The sequence below is a fragment of the Mesocricetus auratus genome, unplaced genomic scaffold, assembly GCF_017639785.1.
Source record: "Mesocricetus auratus isolate SY011 unplaced genomic scaffold, BCM_Maur_2.0 Super-Scaffold_100691, whole genome shotgun sequence".
In the NCBI taxonomy this organism is placed as follows: Eukaryota; Metazoa; Chordata; class Mammalia; order Rodentia; family Cricetidae; genus Mesocricetus; species Mesocricetus auratus.
This window is the reverse complement of record NW_024429267.1, coordinates 293493-310316: the sequence shown is the minus strand read 5'-3', so window position 1 is coordinate 310316 and position 16824 is coordinate 293493. Positions and strand designations below refer to the sequence as shown.

General features: G+C 45.1%; 1 protein-coding gene and 1 long non-coding RNA gene across 3 annotated transcripts in view; one reads left to right on the top strand and one right to left on the bottom strand.

The window, feature by feature from the left end:
* Thsd4 (thrombospondin type 1 domain containing 4) overlaps nt 1–16824 on the top strand; it is a 544450-nt gene that overhangs the window by 265579 nt on the left and 262047 nt on the right. For both annotated transcript variants that reach the window (XR_005874742.1, XM_013117385.3), the window contains exon 7: nt 4160–4296. Coding sequence is in view for 1 of the 2 variants with exons in the window: in XM_013117385.3 (XP_012972839.1) it covers nt 4160–4296 (137 nt within the window). In the remaining variant the exon portion in view is untranslated. The remainder of the gene's footprint in view (nt 1–4159; nt 4297–16824) is intronic.
* On the bottom strand, nt 5291–16573 carry LOC121137494. Its single transcript, XR_005874743.1, has 3 exons — nt 16522–16573; nt 15536–15623; nt 5291–6331 (listed from the first exon to the last, which is right to left on the bottom strand). It is a non-coding gene; the product is annotated as an uncharacterized LOC121137494 (long non-coding RNA).

The following is a 16824-nucleotide window of genomic DNA, read 5'->3' as shown; positions in this document are numbered from 1 at the left end:
AGGGCTGCTCCCCTGAATGTTGCAGCGAGTGGGGGACAGGACCACCTGTCCTGCCTTTATGACCTTAGGGGCCAGTCCTCCCACCTCCCTTGGGTTAATGGCAGAATAGGGGTGGGGAGAAGCAGCCTGCTTTCTCTTTTTACTTTTTTCTTCCTCTTCTTCCTGCTCCTCCTCCTCCTCTTCCTCCTCCTCCTCCTCTTCCTCCTCCTCCTCCTCCTCCTCCTTCTCCTTCTCCTTCTGGGTTTTTGAGACAGGATTTCTCTCTACTGTTTTTGGAGGCTGTCCTGGAACTCACTCTGTAGACCAGGCTAGCCTCCAACTCACAAAGATCAGCCTGCCTCTGCCTCCTGAATGCACCACCAACACCCGGCGGCAGCCTGCTTTCTTAAAGAATCCAGGACCACCATCCCAGGGATGGCAACAGAGACCATGGGCTAGACCCTTTCCTACTAATAACTAATTAAGAAAATGCCTTATCTCCAGATCTTATGGAGGAATTTTTCCAGTTGAGTTTCTCTTCTTTCAGATAACTCTAGCTTGTGTCAAGTTGGTATAAAACTAACCAGGACATTCTCCAAGAAGCTTTTTATATTGTGGTTGCAAATACCAAGAAATAAAATTGTACCTGGTATGTATGGAGGTACACGCCTTTAATTCCAGTACTCAGGAAGTAGAGGCAGGCAAATCTCTGATTTTGAGGCCAGCCTGGTCTACACAGTAAGTTCCAGGACAGCCAGGGCTACACAGAGAAACGTATCTCAGAAAAAAAATGCAGTGCACCTGGACAGTCCTGGCTAGCCCATCACAGAGTGAGGACCCAGAAGAAAGGAATAAAGTAAGAGGCTGGAGAGAAGGCTCAGAGCATCTGAGTGCATACTGTTCTTGCAGAGGACCTGAGTTTGCTCCTAGCACACGTGAGGTAGCTCACAACTGCCTCTAATTCCAGCTACAAGGGATCTGACATCCCCTTTGGCCACTATGGTCACTGCACTCATAATGTTCATGTGATGAGTCTTGCTCAGGCTTGTATTCTCTTACCTCTACCCACCAACCCCCGCTTCAGGTTTCTATCTAGAACCCAGTGCCTCACACCTGCCAGTGTCCTCTCAACCCCTAAATGTCTTAAACCAATAAAATAATTTGGTTTAGGGGCAATTCCCAAAGATGTGTCCATCTTGGTATTCAGTATTCCGTGGGGTTAGTTTTCCCAGATCACCCATTCTGTTGTCATGTGGCCAAGCAGGAAAGCAGTCTCTGAGCTTGTAAACTACAACCTAGTGCTCACAAAGAATTCAATCTTCCCTGAACCCTGTGGTCCCAGAGCCTCCCTGTCCTTTCCTGTTAGTGGGATCCAATGGCTGTGAGACAAAAGTAAGTTCATTGCTGTGACAGGCAGGCAGCCTCTCTAGGGAAAATATGATGCATTGTGTTGTGTAGGAAAAAGTCAGTATTACCAGATCCAGTAATCTGGCTTTTAGACAGAGGTATGACCCTGAATGTGCTGTCTATGGCTAAGTATAGAAATTATGTTATCTTCAAAAACAGGTTTTAAATCAATGCGTACTTGGCTTGTCTGTTTCTTTTAGATATGAAATACATTTTGCCTAAGCATACTTTTTTCTTTTGTCAACAACTAGATTGCTTTTCATTACATAGCTAGCACACATTGAGCACCTATTGTGTACCAGGCCCTGTGTAAAATGAAAAAAATATAAAGTGTCTAAGGTACAAAAACACAGTTGATAGGTGGCCGATGAGAAGAGACAAGAAAGCATGTGTTAATTATTTTCCTTGTGCTGTTTCAAAAATATGTGACAAAAGCAATGTAGGAAGGGGCCATTTTGTTCTTGCTGATTGCTTGGGGGTGTAGTTGACCATTGTGGGGAAGAGTGTGAAGCAGCTGGTGACATGGTGTCCCCAGTCAGGACACAGAGAGAGAAGGAGGATACTCAGCTCATTTTTCCCTTTTGTTCTTTCATATCCAGTCCAGGGCCTCGGCCCAGGAGGTGATGCCCCCCACATCTAGGCTAGGTCTTCTCCCCAGTTATGTCACTTTGGAAAGGCGTGTGCCTGTATGTACACCTGTGCATATAAACAAACAAATAAATAAATAAACTTTGAGAGTGCAAAAAATGGCACAACCATGTAGGTCTCTTTTGTTTGTTTTAGAGACAGGACTTCCCATGACCCAAGCAGTCTTCAAACTCACTATGTGTCCTGGTTTGCTTCCAGTAATAAAGTCTATGCTCAAAAGCAACCTGAGGAGGAAGGGGTTATTTTATCTTTTAGCTTACACTCCATGCTGAAGGCAACAGAAACTCCGGACAGGAACTGAAGCAGAGACCATGGAGAGACGCTGCTTACTGGCTTGCTGTCCAGATCACATGCAGCTGCCTTTCTTACACTCCAGGACCACCTGCTCACACTTCCGGGTTCTTCCTCTTCAGTCGTCAATCAGAAAATAAAAGGCCCCACTGACTGACCTATAGGCAATCTGGTGAAGGCATTTTCTCAGATGAGGATCCCTCCTCTCAGGTGACCCTAACCAGCATACTGTGTAAGCATGGAGGTGACCTTGAATTTCTAACTTGGGAGTGGTGAGATGACAGCGATGCACCAGTATGTCCTACTTATGCCATGCTGGGATCAAACCCAGGGCCTCATGCTTGCTAGGCAAGAATTCGACCAAATGATCATATCCCTAGTCACGTTCCCAGTCTCCCATGAAGCTTTTAAGTCATAAGAAAAAGCATGGTAAAGCTCAAAGTTATATGCTCACTAAAACTGCCAATTCATAGAATGTAGCAACAATAAAAAGCATGGCAGTGTGTAAAAGTAGAATCTTTATTTATAATGATGAGACATTTGAAAAGTCCTTTACCATCTTCTGTAAGCGTCGAATCTCTGCTACACACCAGTAGATGAAGGTACAGTGCCTTCCCCAGACTGTCAAATTCCTGAGGTCTGTTGGTTTTCTCAGAAACAGAAGTGAGTGAGAACAGACAGAAAGTAAATTGGTGGCTGCCAGGCTCTGGAGGAAGGAGGAACTGAAGAGGCAGATAGCAGGCATGAGGCTCCTTTTTGGGGTAATAGAGGTGTTTTGAAATTTGATTTTGGCAATTGGTTGTACAACCTTCTGAATATACTAATTCACATTGGTCAAAACAGTTAATCTTATGTTATGTGAAGTTTATCTCCTTAAAAATTATAGGTGGAGTTGCTGGGTCTTGTGGTAGGTTTATTCCCATTTTTCTGAGGAATCTCCATACTGATTTCCAAAGTGGCTGAACCAGTTGGCACTCCCACCAGAATGGAGGAGTGTCCCCCTTTCACCACATCCTCTCCAGCATAAATTGTCATTGGTGTTTTTGATTTTAGCCATTCTGACAGGAGTGAGATGGTATCTCAGAGTTGTTTTGATTTGCATTTCCCGGATGGCTAAGGATGTTGAGCACTTTCTCAAGTGCCTCTCAGCCATTTTAGACTCCTCTATTGAAAACTCTCTATTTAGTTCTGCAGCCCACTTTTTAATAGGGTCCTTTGGTGTTTTGGAGACTTGCTTCTTGAGTTCTTTGTAAATTTTGGAGATCAACCCTCTGTCAGATGTGGGATTAGTGAATATTTTTTCCCATTCTGTGGGCTGCCTTTTTGTCTTGCTGACTGTGTCCTTTGCCTTACAGAAGCTTCTCAGTTTCAGTAGGTCCCATTTATTAATTGTTGAGGCCTAGGGAATCTATTGAGCCTTGGGCAGCAGATCAGTACCCATTCCAAGTATACACACGGACTTTGGACTCCCAAAGAACAATGTGAGATGCACTCTCACCCTGAACTCTTGGGGAAGGGTCTGGGCCCTGCCCTATATGAAATGACAGACTATGCACACCCCCATGGAGGGCCTCACCCTCCCTGGGGAAATGAGGGGATAAGGGGGGGGTTGGGGGGAGGACACGGGAGGAAGGGAGGGAATGGGAGAGGGACCTGGAACTGACTTGTGAAGCAACCTTGTTTCTTACCTCAGTTTAAACTGGAAAATAAAATTAAAAAAAAATAAATAAAGGCTGATATCCCTGAAAAAAAAATTATAGGTGGAAGGGTGAGGGCTGATTCTCCAGAGGTGAGGTCACTCATACCTCGTCTTTGTCCTTTGTTCTTTTGATAGTAAAGGGTAATCGTAAGTGTGAGTTGAACTGCCAAGCGACCGGGTACCGCTTCTATGTACGACAAGCTGAGAAGGTCATTGATGGCACCCCCTGTGATCAGAATGGCACGGCCATCTGTGTGTCCGGACAGTGCAAGGTAAGTGCCACTGGACTCGGGAGTCTGTGGTGTGGGTATGTAACCTGTGACTGATGCTTTTCCAGGCCAGAGATGGCCACCTTCTCAGCTTTTCCAGGCCAGAGATGGCCACCTTCTCAGCTCAGTGCGTTTGGTCTCTGAGAGCAGCGCTGTGTTATGCTAGCTTTTCAGTCATTAAGTGATTCACGCTGCATGCTTCATAGAGACTTTGACACTTGACAGTCTTTCCTGGTGCGGTCTGGTGCTCCTTCCCCACCTGTGAAGTTGGGGTTGTAGAAAGGGCATGGCTGTCTTAGCTGGAAACGGATAGAGCCAGTGTGGGGTGGCATTTTAAGAATGGTGTATTTTGTCCTGCCTCCCCCGTGTGAGGCAAGCTTCTAAAAGAAGGTTGTTGAGTGCCTTTTATAGCAGAAGATGGGTTTTAAACAGGAAGTTTTCCCTCTCCTTAGCCTGAAATCTACTCTACAAACTTCCAACCCCACATTGAGTGGGATGCTTCATGGAGACAGAAAGTGCCAGTTAGTTAAAAGCATGCATCGTATACAAGAGAGAGCAGGCTTCACAACCATGTGTCTCTACCTGAGCTTCTACCTCCTTTCATCTATAGATGTATGTTTGAGCTAAGGGCTGATTGTCGCCCATGCAAAACAGGCTACAGAGCTATCTCAGTTAGTGCTCTATAGCTGGCAGGATTGACTTTCATCAAAGGAGAAGCCCTTCAGCTATAATGTTTTTGAATGTAAGTTTCTGTGTGCTTAATATCAGAGCTAAGAAAGTATGGCTTATATATCTTTGTGTACAACTGCCTCCCTCATCACCTTCTAAAACAGAAAACAAAAGCACAACCCATATATATATGTATATATATTCATGTGTGTATTTATATTCATGTGTATAAATGCAGATGTATGCCTCTTCCACAGCATATATGTGGAGGTTGTTATGCCCCGATTGCGGAGTCCCACCAAAACCAACAAGGAGACCAAATCTCATATGTGAAAGCAAAGAGCCTTTATTCAAGTTCGAGCTGACAAAGTGGTTGAGAGCAGAGAGTGCCCAACCTGGGTGGTGTAGAGTTTTTTTGTTTTTATCATAGTAGAGGTTGGGAGTGAGGGGATTTTCAGGGTTCAAGACCCTGATTGGCTGACATTTGTCTAGGGTTGTCTTGGTGAAATGGGATGGGTATGTGCTAGGCTATCGGACATCAGGTGATCCTATCTACAATGGTTGAAACATTGGGAATTTCTTTTGGTGCTTCCTCCTTAGCTGGTCCTTCCTGGGTGCTGCCTGGGTGGTCTCAGTCTGTGCTCTTTCCCTGGAGTCAGGTGTTGCTTTAGGGTAAACTGATAACTTAGGCCTACTTGAGCCTTGACAGGACTGTAGCAAAGTGGCAAGTGTGTACTAACTTGCCCTGGACCCTGCAGAGGTCAGAGAACAGCCTTGGGTGTCAGTCCTTACTTTCTATCTTGTTTGGAGACAGGGTCTCTTGTTCTTCTGGCATTCCAGCCCCGTTGGCCCAAGCTTCCTGGGATTCTGCTGTCTCCATCTCCCATCTCACGATAGGAGCACTGTACTTCCACATCTGGCTTTGTGTGGATGCTGAGAATCCAGATTTGGACTGCTATTCCTGCTTGCATAGCAGGTGCCTTACCCACTGAGCCGTCTCTCCAGTGCCCCACCCCCAATGGCTTAGAAACTTCTCTGTTAAAAGAGGATTCCCTGCTGGGATGAATGGGCTTTACTGTAGAGCTTAGCCTTGGCATCCCATTGTCACAAAGATTCCTGCATTCTTAGTTTCCAGAATTACATCATGATGTTAATCTGCAGAGAAGACACATCCATCAGTGCTGTTCCGAGCTGTGTTGATGAGAGAGTTTCAAATAAAATGTAAGAGAATTTCCTAAATGCAGTGTGGGTGTCTTCGATGGAGTGAAGGAACTTGAGAAAGATGGAGCCTCTCCTTGATATCTGATGTGAATGGAATGTTTTTCAAGGAGCCAAACCAGTGACAGGTCTTTCTTTGGACTGCCAGCTCCTGAATAACGACACAGAGAGTTTTTATTAGTTATAAAAGCTTGGCCTTAGCTTAGACTTGTTCCCAACTAGCTTTTACAACTTAAATTAAGTCCTTTGTATTAATCTATATTCTGCTATGTGGCTTGCTACCTCCTCTCAGCTCCATATGTCCGACTTCCTACCTGGTTAGCTGGCAAATCTTTTGCACCTCAGATTCTTTCAGAGTTCCCATCTCTCCCTGGAAGCCCCACCTATCCTCTCTTGCCTAACCAATCAGAAGGTGTCTTAGGCAGGTGAGGTTAAACAGACACACCTTTACACAGTGTACAACACAAACAGCCCAGGAGTAGGTGCTCTGGAAAGAACAGACTGCTTCAAGATCACAACAGGGCAAGTGTTGGCACCACTGCAAGCCCACAAAAAGCCTTCTGAGGTTTGCCATGTGCCAAGCCCCGTGCTGGCTGTATCTGTATTTGTGTGTGTGTGTGTGTGTGTGTGTGTGTGTGTGTGTGTGTGTGTGTGTGTTACTTGCTCATGGCAGAGGTTGACAAACTTACCTTTTTTAGTTGATCTCTGCCTTTGTTTTTGAGACAGGGTCTGTCCCTTAACCTGGAGCTTACTGATTGATAAGGCTAAGCTGACTGGCTAGGAGGCTCCAGTTGTCCACATATCTCTGACTCCCCAGCCCTGGGGCTAATAGGTGCACAGCCATTTCTTTGCCCATTTTCTCTTAATTGTTTCTTCTCTTTTGCTTACCAGCTTTGTTTTGTGTATTCTGCTTAACATACACACACACTTTATTTTTTGAGTATGTATATTGGCATACATTTAGAGGTCAGAGGACAACTTGGAGTAATCTGTTCCCTCTATCTACCTTGTAGTTTCTGGAGGATTGAACTCAAATCAAAAGGTTTGGCAGGAAGCAGCTTTTACCCATTGAGTCATCTAGCCAGCCTCATTGAGACTCTGCTTAGAATTACACTTGACTGATTGAATTAGGTAATCTGTTCTAGACAGTTGCATGATTCAGCCTTGAGACAGGATGGAAGACTTCTCATTTACTTGAATAATAAGTCCATCTGCCCCACTTGAGGACTCTGCTTGCTGTTCCAGCAAATCATTCTAATGGTACCGTGTGCTGGTGACTATTAAAAGCTCATCATGTTATGTTAACAGTGGCTGAGTGCCTAAACCAGGAAGACAATTGTATGTAGTGTATGTGTGTGTATGTGTGTGTGTGAGAGAGAGACATGATTGTTGTGATATATTATTTATACTTTAATAAAGCCACTGGAGATCAAAATGCAAAGCTAGTCACAGCCATAAAGCCAGGCAATGGGGGTACACACCTTTAATCCCAGCACTTGGGAGACAGAGGTAAATGATCTCCATGAGCAAGACCACCCTGGGCTAAACAAAAGTGAATCAGTCCTTTAACCTCAGCACTTGGGATCAAATACCTTTAATCCCAGTGCTAGGATACCTTTAATCCCAGTGCTAGGGAAGTGGAGACAGGAGTGATATGGCTAGATGGAGGCCTCGAGGATATAAGACAGGAGGAGATAGGAACTTCAGGCATTTGCCTCCGAGAATTCTTGGAGAACATTGTCTTTGAGGATTGGTGGAGACAGAATCACCCATTTTGGTCTGAGGTAGAGGTAAGAGCTAGTGGTTGGCTGCTTTGCTTCTCTGATCTTCATCTTGAACCCCACTATCTGAGATTTTATTATTTGTGCTACAAATTGGCACCCAACGTGGGGCATGAACCCACCACTCTGAGATTAAGTGTCTCATGTTCTATCTGTTATACATGATTGCATATATGTTATCTTCAACTGCTAATTTTCTAAAGTGACTCAATAAATATTCTTAAATATATAAGTGAATAAGCAAACTGCGGAGTTGTTGGTAAGCCTCTCCTGAAAAGACCAAGAGTATGGTCAATAGAGGACTGTAACTTTGCAGCCCTTGCTTTGTTCCCAGGGCCCCTAAAATCTGAGTGATGTGAGTGGACCTGGCCACAGACTGATCTAGCTGGCTAGCAGGTGCCTCCTTTCCCTGTCACTGCCCCTGTGGTATGAACCCCCCTAAAGCTTCCTATGCAGTCTAAGGGGTGGCCTACCCCGAGAGAGAAAAACTTTCTTTGGTCAAGAGTACAAGAGTAGCTCTACTCCCCTGCTAGAACCTTCAAACAAGGAAATGAGGCATTGCCTGTGGCAATCTGCCTTGAAAAGTTTTAAAGCTGAAACTGAACATAAATCTGATAAATTTCCCTAGTTATATATTTCTTTTCTATTAGGTATTCTTCCTTTCACTTTTAACCACTCGGACAACCTCCTAACATATTAAATCTGTCTTGATCTCTTGACTAATATATGCTTGATTTTACTTATGCGCACATACACACATGTATACATGGACATTACAGGTGTCTCTTGGGTTTTGTCTTCTTGAAGTAAAGAACTCAGTCTAGAGACATAGACAGAGCAGAAGTTCACTGAGCAGTCTAGAGACATGAGCAGAAGTTCACTGAGCAAAGAAAACACTCAAAAGAAAATCTGGAAAACAACCCAGTGAGTTCCGTGCCCTGAATGTTAAGGAATCTTTCATGAACATTCATGTGGCAGGTTGTGTGTTCATGGCAAAAGGTGACCTTTTGCCTTCCCAAATCATGATGGACAGGATATCTCTTTTAGGGGATTTCCTCTTATGATCTTTTGGGAAACACACCACGAGTAGGGAAGTACAATGATAGTGCAAAAAATATTAAATTGAAGTCCAAGTCTCTTGAGGGTACAGACCCTTCCGTGGTACACGTGTATGGGGAAGAACTCTGATGGCTTAGTCACAGATACAACAGGAACATTGAGTCTGCCGCTTACATGATTTCTAACAACAAAGGGCTATTGTAACCAAGAGGCCCAGCTATCTCAGTCATGTAAGACACAGTGGTCGTCTTCTTCAGTCGCCTCCCATCTCTTTGTCTACTGGGTATCACAAATAATTCACAGTTATCTTCATTACTACACATAATTATCCATTCAACAGCCAGCAGATCCCTGCCACACACTGGGGCTAGACTTTGGCACCAAAACAATGGAAAAGACTAACACGGTTCCTACCACACTAAGCTTGAAGCCTAGCAGAGAAAGTAATAAAAAGTCAGTTGAGTGGCAAAAGAATTACATAGTTGAATGAGTTCTTGGCAATTACCAGGGTCCTGAAAACATGAATGATTGTGGAAAAGCCTCATTAAGTGAAGTGTCACCGGGAGGTGTCTGAGGAACACAGGGTCCAGGTGACAAGTGGAGGCAGTACCCTTGACCTCCAGCTGCCAGGATGGGGAGCCCTGGGTCAAATGAGGTGCTCAGGGGCTGGCAGATGTTGAGGCACCTGGTATGTGCTCACCCCTGCTCACTGCTAATAATTAATCTGGTCTCTTGATGGGGCTACCCTTAGGTAAGGAGGCCCCTACATCTTCCTGCACATGTGCTAGCTTTAGTCATTGTCTAGGTCTTGACAGACTCCCCTGGTAACAGGGTGATATAATGAGCCAGCAATAGACTATGAGGTCATTCTGGATATCCAAAATGAAAACAGGTCTGTGGGTAAGATTGGGGACAGGATGTCCAGAGCTTCCTGTGTGGTCATGATGGCCCCTCCTAGGTTAGAGTACACTAGAGAGATCAAGGTTCATGGCCTTTTCCCATGGCTTTTTAAAGAGATGAGGTCTTGCAATGCTCTATCTGAATTGGTACCTGTCACTTAGTACTAGAAAAGGGGGGAGGTGGACCTCCAAGGAGGCCCTGCCCCTAAACCAAGCACAGGTTGGCACCATGCTACCATCTATCCTGGTATGGGAGCTGAACAGCTACACAATGCTCATTTGATACTGTCACACCTATAGGCACTGTCCCCAAGGCATGGCATAAAATATCAGGGGTTCAGAGACCTATGCAGTCTCTGGATAGCCCATGCAAGGTGTTCAGACTAAGTGGCTAATGGGTACTGTGAAAAACACCATGACCAAAAGCAACTTGCGGGAGGAAGGTTTATTTCAACCCATAGTTGTAGTCCGGCATGAATGGAAATCAGAGCGGGAACTCAAGGCAGGAGTCTGGGAGCAGAAACTGAAGCAGAGGGCATGGAGGACTGCTCCTTACTCACTTGCTCCCCATGGGGTGTTCAGTTTGCTTTATTATATACATCAGTACTATCTGCCTAGGGGTGGCTCTGCTCACATTGAACTGGGCCCTCCCACATCAATCACTAATCAAGAAAATGTCCAACAGGCTTGCCCACAGGCCCATGTGACAGAAGCAGTTTCTCTGTTGAGGTTGTTTTTCTAGATGACTTCAGCTTGTGTGAAGCTGGCAAACCCTGGCCAGCCCAGGAGAAGTACCACACTTCCTTTGGGTCCCTGTACTTGTTCCTGCAAAAACAACACATGTTTTCTACTGGTAACCTGTGGGTTCCTTTACATGTTTACAAGTAACTGACAAACTCTCAACAAAATGGTGTCTACATCTATTGGGCTGGAAGGAGCGATGGCTCAGCAGTTAAGAGCACTGCTCCAGAGTTTGGTACCCAGTATGCATATTATATGACTCCTCACTGCCTATAATTCCAGCTCAGGGGATCCAACCCCTTCTAGTCTCTGTGCACACCCACACTTGCATCACATGTGTGTGTGCACATATGTGAACACACATACAAATAAAATAAATTTTCTTTTAAAAATGGATGGATATATGTGGATTTGCAAATTTAATAGCTGGTGCATGGCAAATTGCTCCCTGGAGTGACTGACATTCCTACCACCAAGTGAGGCCGTTTTTCACGTCCGATTGGAGCTTTGCAAGTCTAATAAATGAACAATGGTGCCTCTGGTCAGTTTTGTTTCTCTCTGTCTCACTTTGGGTGGGGTAGTATGTCTTCACACCTTTAAGGACCACTGAGAACCTGGGCTAGGATGGAGTGAGTGAGGTGCCTGGGATACGAAGCTGAGGAGGTGTTGACTGATTGGCATGCCCCAGACTCCTGACCTGCCTTGGTCCAGCCTGAACCCTCCTGAGCCGGGCATCACCGTTTATATTCCTCTATATGGTCTGTCCTCCTGCAGCCTCTGCCAGTTCTTCTATTCAACTATTGATGATTTCCTTTAGTAGATGTTTTCATAACCAGGCATTTCTTTTTTTAATGTTATAAATTGCAAGAATATTTTAGGGGGTGGGGCCAGGTAGCCTTTTGACCCAGGCCTTTGATGATGGTATTTGCTTCTAAATTTAGCATTCAGAAGACTGAGGCAGTAGGATCAGGAGACTGAAGTCCATCTGGGATATGTAGTGAGACCCCCCTTTCCTGTGTTTCTAATAGTAACCTATAGTTCTATGCATTGCATTCTTACATTTTGTATTAATCCAATTGGAATTTATCCTGCATATCCTGTGAGGTATGGATTTTATTTTACCATTTTCAGATGACCACTCAGTTACACTTGCTGTTGTTGATGGACTTTGAGATTTTGTGGCTGTAGGTGTATGGTGTATAAATGTCTTGGACTTCCTCTGCTGTCTGTTAGACTGTCCATTTATTCATACACGCCTACTGAACTATATGTTTTTAAAGCGAAAGAAGACACATAGGTATGTTGAGGTTAGGACAGACAGCCTGCTCTCTCTGCCACTACTGTTCTCACTGATTCTAGTGCAATCTCTTTTTTTCCATCTCTGTCTCTTCGTCCCCTCTCCCCCCTCCAACCTAGGCTGGTGTGAACTTTGAAATCCTCCTGCCTCAGTCTTCCGAGTACTTAGAATACCAGTGCACCAGCCTGGCTGCAAACCCTTATATTTGTATCGTATTTTTACTTGATTTTGAAAAATGAATTTCCCAAGGCTTTTAGGGCCACGCTGGCAAGAATTACAATTCCAGATGGCTAAATGAGGGTAAGGTAGGTTGAAGGCCAATGGGTAGTTGGGGCTAAACAAACATAATTCTTGTGTCTACTTGGTTTTAGAACAAACTGGATTTGTGGGGTGGGGAAATCACTGCTCCTCTGGACAACAGGGCTCTTGAAGTCATTTATTGTCTTTCAGTAAACGGGCAGTATCTCATGTTTTATTTCATTTCATATGGATCATATGTATGTCTGTACCATGTGCACGCCTGATACCTTGGGAGCCGGAAGAGAGCATCGGATTCCCGGAGACTGGTTGCCAGTTGCCATGTGGGTGCTGGGAACCGAACCTGGGTACTCTGGGAGGATGCGAGGAGCTCATAAATGCTGAGTCATCTCTCCAGCCCTAGTATCATTGCAGAAAATCCAACCCCCTCTTACTTTCCCTTCTACATTTCCTGGTGAAATGTGAGTCAGGGCTGTGCCTGGGTGCCTTCTCCACGTGGTGTCCACACATCCTGAGTGGTTGGCGCAAGGAAGGGTTGTTGTCCTGACTCCACAATAAGGAAGGGAGATTAGTGATGGCCACCGGTGCGGTTAGAGAACAGAAGATGGTGTGGGTCTATCTGAGCATCTGGTTTCCAGTTACAGCCTTGTTTTCTCATAATGAACCCTTCTGTATATTTTTCTGCTGTGAGAGCTGTGATAAGCTGTTCACGGGTGAAGGAGCTGAGGAGGGGTGTTCACGAGCCCATGCATGTGCACTTACACACGCACACCTATACGCGCATGTGACGGCCATCCTCAGGAATTGTTCTAGCCTCCAGGGTCGTTCCTCAGATGCTGTCCACCTTGTCTGAGACAGGATCTCTCTCAGTGGCATGTGATTCTCACCAAATAGGCCAGCCTAGCTGGGAAGCGAGTCTCAGGGATCCACCCACGTCTCTTCCCGTAACTAGTATTGGCATTTCATGCACATGCCACCACACCTGGCTTTCTTGGTAAAGCCTGGTTTCTGAGGGCCAGACTTGGGTCCTCTGCAAAGATCTGAGCTCACTTCACAACCCAAAGCATGCCCACCCTCATTGGGTTCCCACTCAGTTTCTAGGAGTCTAATTTAAATACTTCATTTACATTCTAAAAATAAAACACAGTTAATGATGCTTCATGTGCTTTTGATTCTAGGGTAGCCCTTAGTAAAAAGCAGGTATTTGACTTCCCCAGACTGCACCTGGGATCCTGTAATGTTTTAGCTGGAGCCTGTGTCTTACTGTGTGTTTCAGTCTTTATGGATAGATCATGTCACACATCAACAGAGACTTGGAGTGTTTGAGGTAATAACTTTTTTTCCAGGATTGGAGCATGAATTTTTCTAGAACTGATTGATAGTGACATCTAGTGGCCACGAATGAAATTGCAGGGCATGTCCTTTAAAACAACCCATAAATAAATTACTGTTTTCATTGAGAGATGGCAATAGACTAAATAGAACAAAATGAAGTAAATGGAACAAGTTCTGAGGCTAAGATCTGGGGACAATTGAACCAGAAGAGTGAATTTTCTCATCATGACAACACCAAGAGCTTTAAACAGCACCCAAACACTGTATACGTAGAAATAAACTGTTGCCCAAACTTAATTCTAAATTATCAAGTTAAGGGTTTGTTTGTTTGTTTAAGATCAGCCTTATGTTAGCACTTCCCCAACAAGATATGGGCATAAACATACTATTCAAGTGCATTGAGTGGGTCACACATGCCTCTGAGAATCAATATGTAAACTTGGGAGGCTGACAATGCTGCATACAATTTCCCGAGAATTAAAGGTGATTGTTTGCCAAGTGAAGGGTTGGGATCAGCATGAGAATATGTCCAGGCTCATCTGTGTGGGTAGCAGTGACAGTGGTGGCTGTGTATGGACATTGTCCTGGGCATTGTGACTGGATTCTACGGTCAGAGAGCCCCAGGAACCACTTCATGCTGTAAGAAGAAATAAAGAATGTGTGGGACGCAGATAAAGAGAACCACCTGCTTCTAAGTCTCTGGAGTAGGGGAGGCTGTGGTGGGGAGGGGGGGATAGCATTTAGATGGAAGACTTGAGCAGCCCTGGGGAGTGTTCTACCTGGCCTGAGACAATAGAGTGATATTCAGTAGGGATTACTCAGCTACCCTTCCCAGGCTGGGTCTCCTCCATTATGTCACTTAACTGCTCTGAGCCTCACTTCTCACTTCTATAAAGTGGGGTGCTCATAGTGCTGGCCCTACAGGGTTGTGAAGGCTAAACCAGAAGACACAGGTGAGACCCTTGGCACCTTGTCTGACCCTAGTTACTCTCTGGAGGGTGGGGTTGGAAACAGAGGGCTGATCTGATCCTTCTGCCTTCCTGGCAGCCGGCCCCTCTGCTTAGAGGTGCCCCGCCTTCATCTTCACACAGGTAGCCTGTCTGTGCAGCATCAGCTCCTCAGCTTCTCCAATCCCCCCTCACTGGTCCATCACGTCTTTCAGACACCCAAGCACGGTGATGAGTTTGAGGACAGAACCTTGACCTTGAGAGCTTAAGAACTGTTGAAAGAAATGACTAGTACGTGGAAACTGTTGGTAGACTCAATTAATATGCAGGAAATTCAGGGGGCAGAGACAGGGAAGCCCATGTTAACCCAATCTGGGCCAAATTTTCTCCTACACTCTTTCTTTAGATCCGAAGTCTTTCAAAGTACAGCAGTGGATGGGGAAAGCAGAAGATTTTCCATTTTTCTTACTGAATTCTTTTTTATGATGGTAAATTTATTATTTTTAGACATGATTTTTATTTTAAAACAATCTTTCTCATTTTACACACCAATCTCAGTTCCCACTCACCTTCCCCCACCCCACTCCATCCACTCCTCAGAGAGGGTAAGGCTTCCTTTCCATGGGGAGTCAAGGCAGTCTGGCACATCTCTTTGAGGCAGGACCGAGGCCCTCCACCCATATCTAGGCTGAGCAAGGTGTCCCTCCAAAGAGAATGGGCTCCAAAAAGCCAGCTCAAGCACTAGGGTTAAATCTTGGTCCGGTGGCCTCACAGACTGCCTGAGCCATACAACGGTTACCCACATTCAGAGGGCCCAGTTTGGTCCCATGCAGGTTCCCCAGCTGTCAGTCTGGAGTCAGTGAGCTCTCACTAGCTCAGGTCAGCTGTCTCTGTGGGTATCCCCCAAATGGTCTTGACCCCTTTGCTCATATTATTGCTCCTCCCTCTTTGAAGTATTTCTTTAGTGGAGGGTGGTTGACACCTGTCCTGTGTTCCCTCCCTCTTTCTTGTCTGACTTCCCTGGGTTCTCATACATACTGTTCAGAACAAGAAGGCGAGTGGAGCTGTCCCTCCTGCCCAACGGCCTCTTGACCCAGACTGTCCAGCTGACCAATCGGGGTCCTACCTGTAATAAACAGAAAAACATTCGTTTATGTGCAAGCGGACTCCTGGTGCTGCTTGGCCATTAATTGGGTTAGGGAAGGGGCAACGCTGACTTTTGCTAGAAGGAAATGCCCTTCGGTTCTCAAGGAAGAAGAAAGAAAGCAAAAGAAAAGAAAAAATGGTGTAAAGCACCACCCAGCCCTTGCATGCATGTGATCACTGTTCAGGCCTCCTGCTGGCGGCTCTCAGAACTACACCATCTAAATTTTTTTTTCCATTTTAAAGGCTTACACTATGTGCCTTTTTGAAAGGCATTAGGAAAAAAAAAGTATATCTAAAGCCATGTTCTCCCCATTCACTCTGAAGCATACGCTGCTTAGCTAGCATACTCTGTGTTGAATTCAAATACAATGAGTAAGTGAGATTTCAAAAAAATTTAAAGATATGTAAAAGATGTTCTTCAAAGGCTTGCTTAGTTGTTTGCTTGGAAAAGAAGAAGGTCTGAGGTAAATGCTAGAGGGAAAGACAGGTACTTCCTGCCAACTTGGAATCTGACAATCCCATAATCCCCAAAGCTCAAGGCTTTGATCTTTAGCCAATACAGAAAAATGCTAACACGGCAGAGCTGCAGCACGCTGGAGAAAATGCTTGTCGGGTATGCAGGAAGCATTCCTAGCATTGCATAGCAGTGGACACCTGTAAGCCCAGCACTACGGAGGTGGAGCCAGGAGGGCCAGAAGTTCAAGGTCATCCTCCAACCTAGGCTACATGAATGAGCTGGTGTCTCAAAAGGAGGGAAAAAAGTCTTAAGAAATATATGTAAATGGAGTTCTTAATTGGCCTAAATAATAAAAACCCAGAGTCAGATATAAAGAAAAACACTGAGAGATCAGAGAGAAGGAGGAGGAAGCCAAAGCTACCTTTAGCTCATTAGCTTCCCAGCAGAAAAGAGAGGACGTTCCTGTTTCTTCCTGCTTATGTCTTCTCTCTACCCAGCCATCTCACTTCCTTTCTCTGTCCAGCCATCTCACTTCCTGCCTGTCTGTACAGACCTCCAGACATCTATGGTTAGCTAGTGGCAAGCTCCATTCTCTGATCTTCAGACACACTTTTTTTTGTACAAGCAAGATATTACCACAAATACGAGGAATGGCCTCTCCTGTGTGGTGATGCCTTCCTTTTCAAAGCAGTGTCAATACACTGTAAATGCACAGTGACTAGCC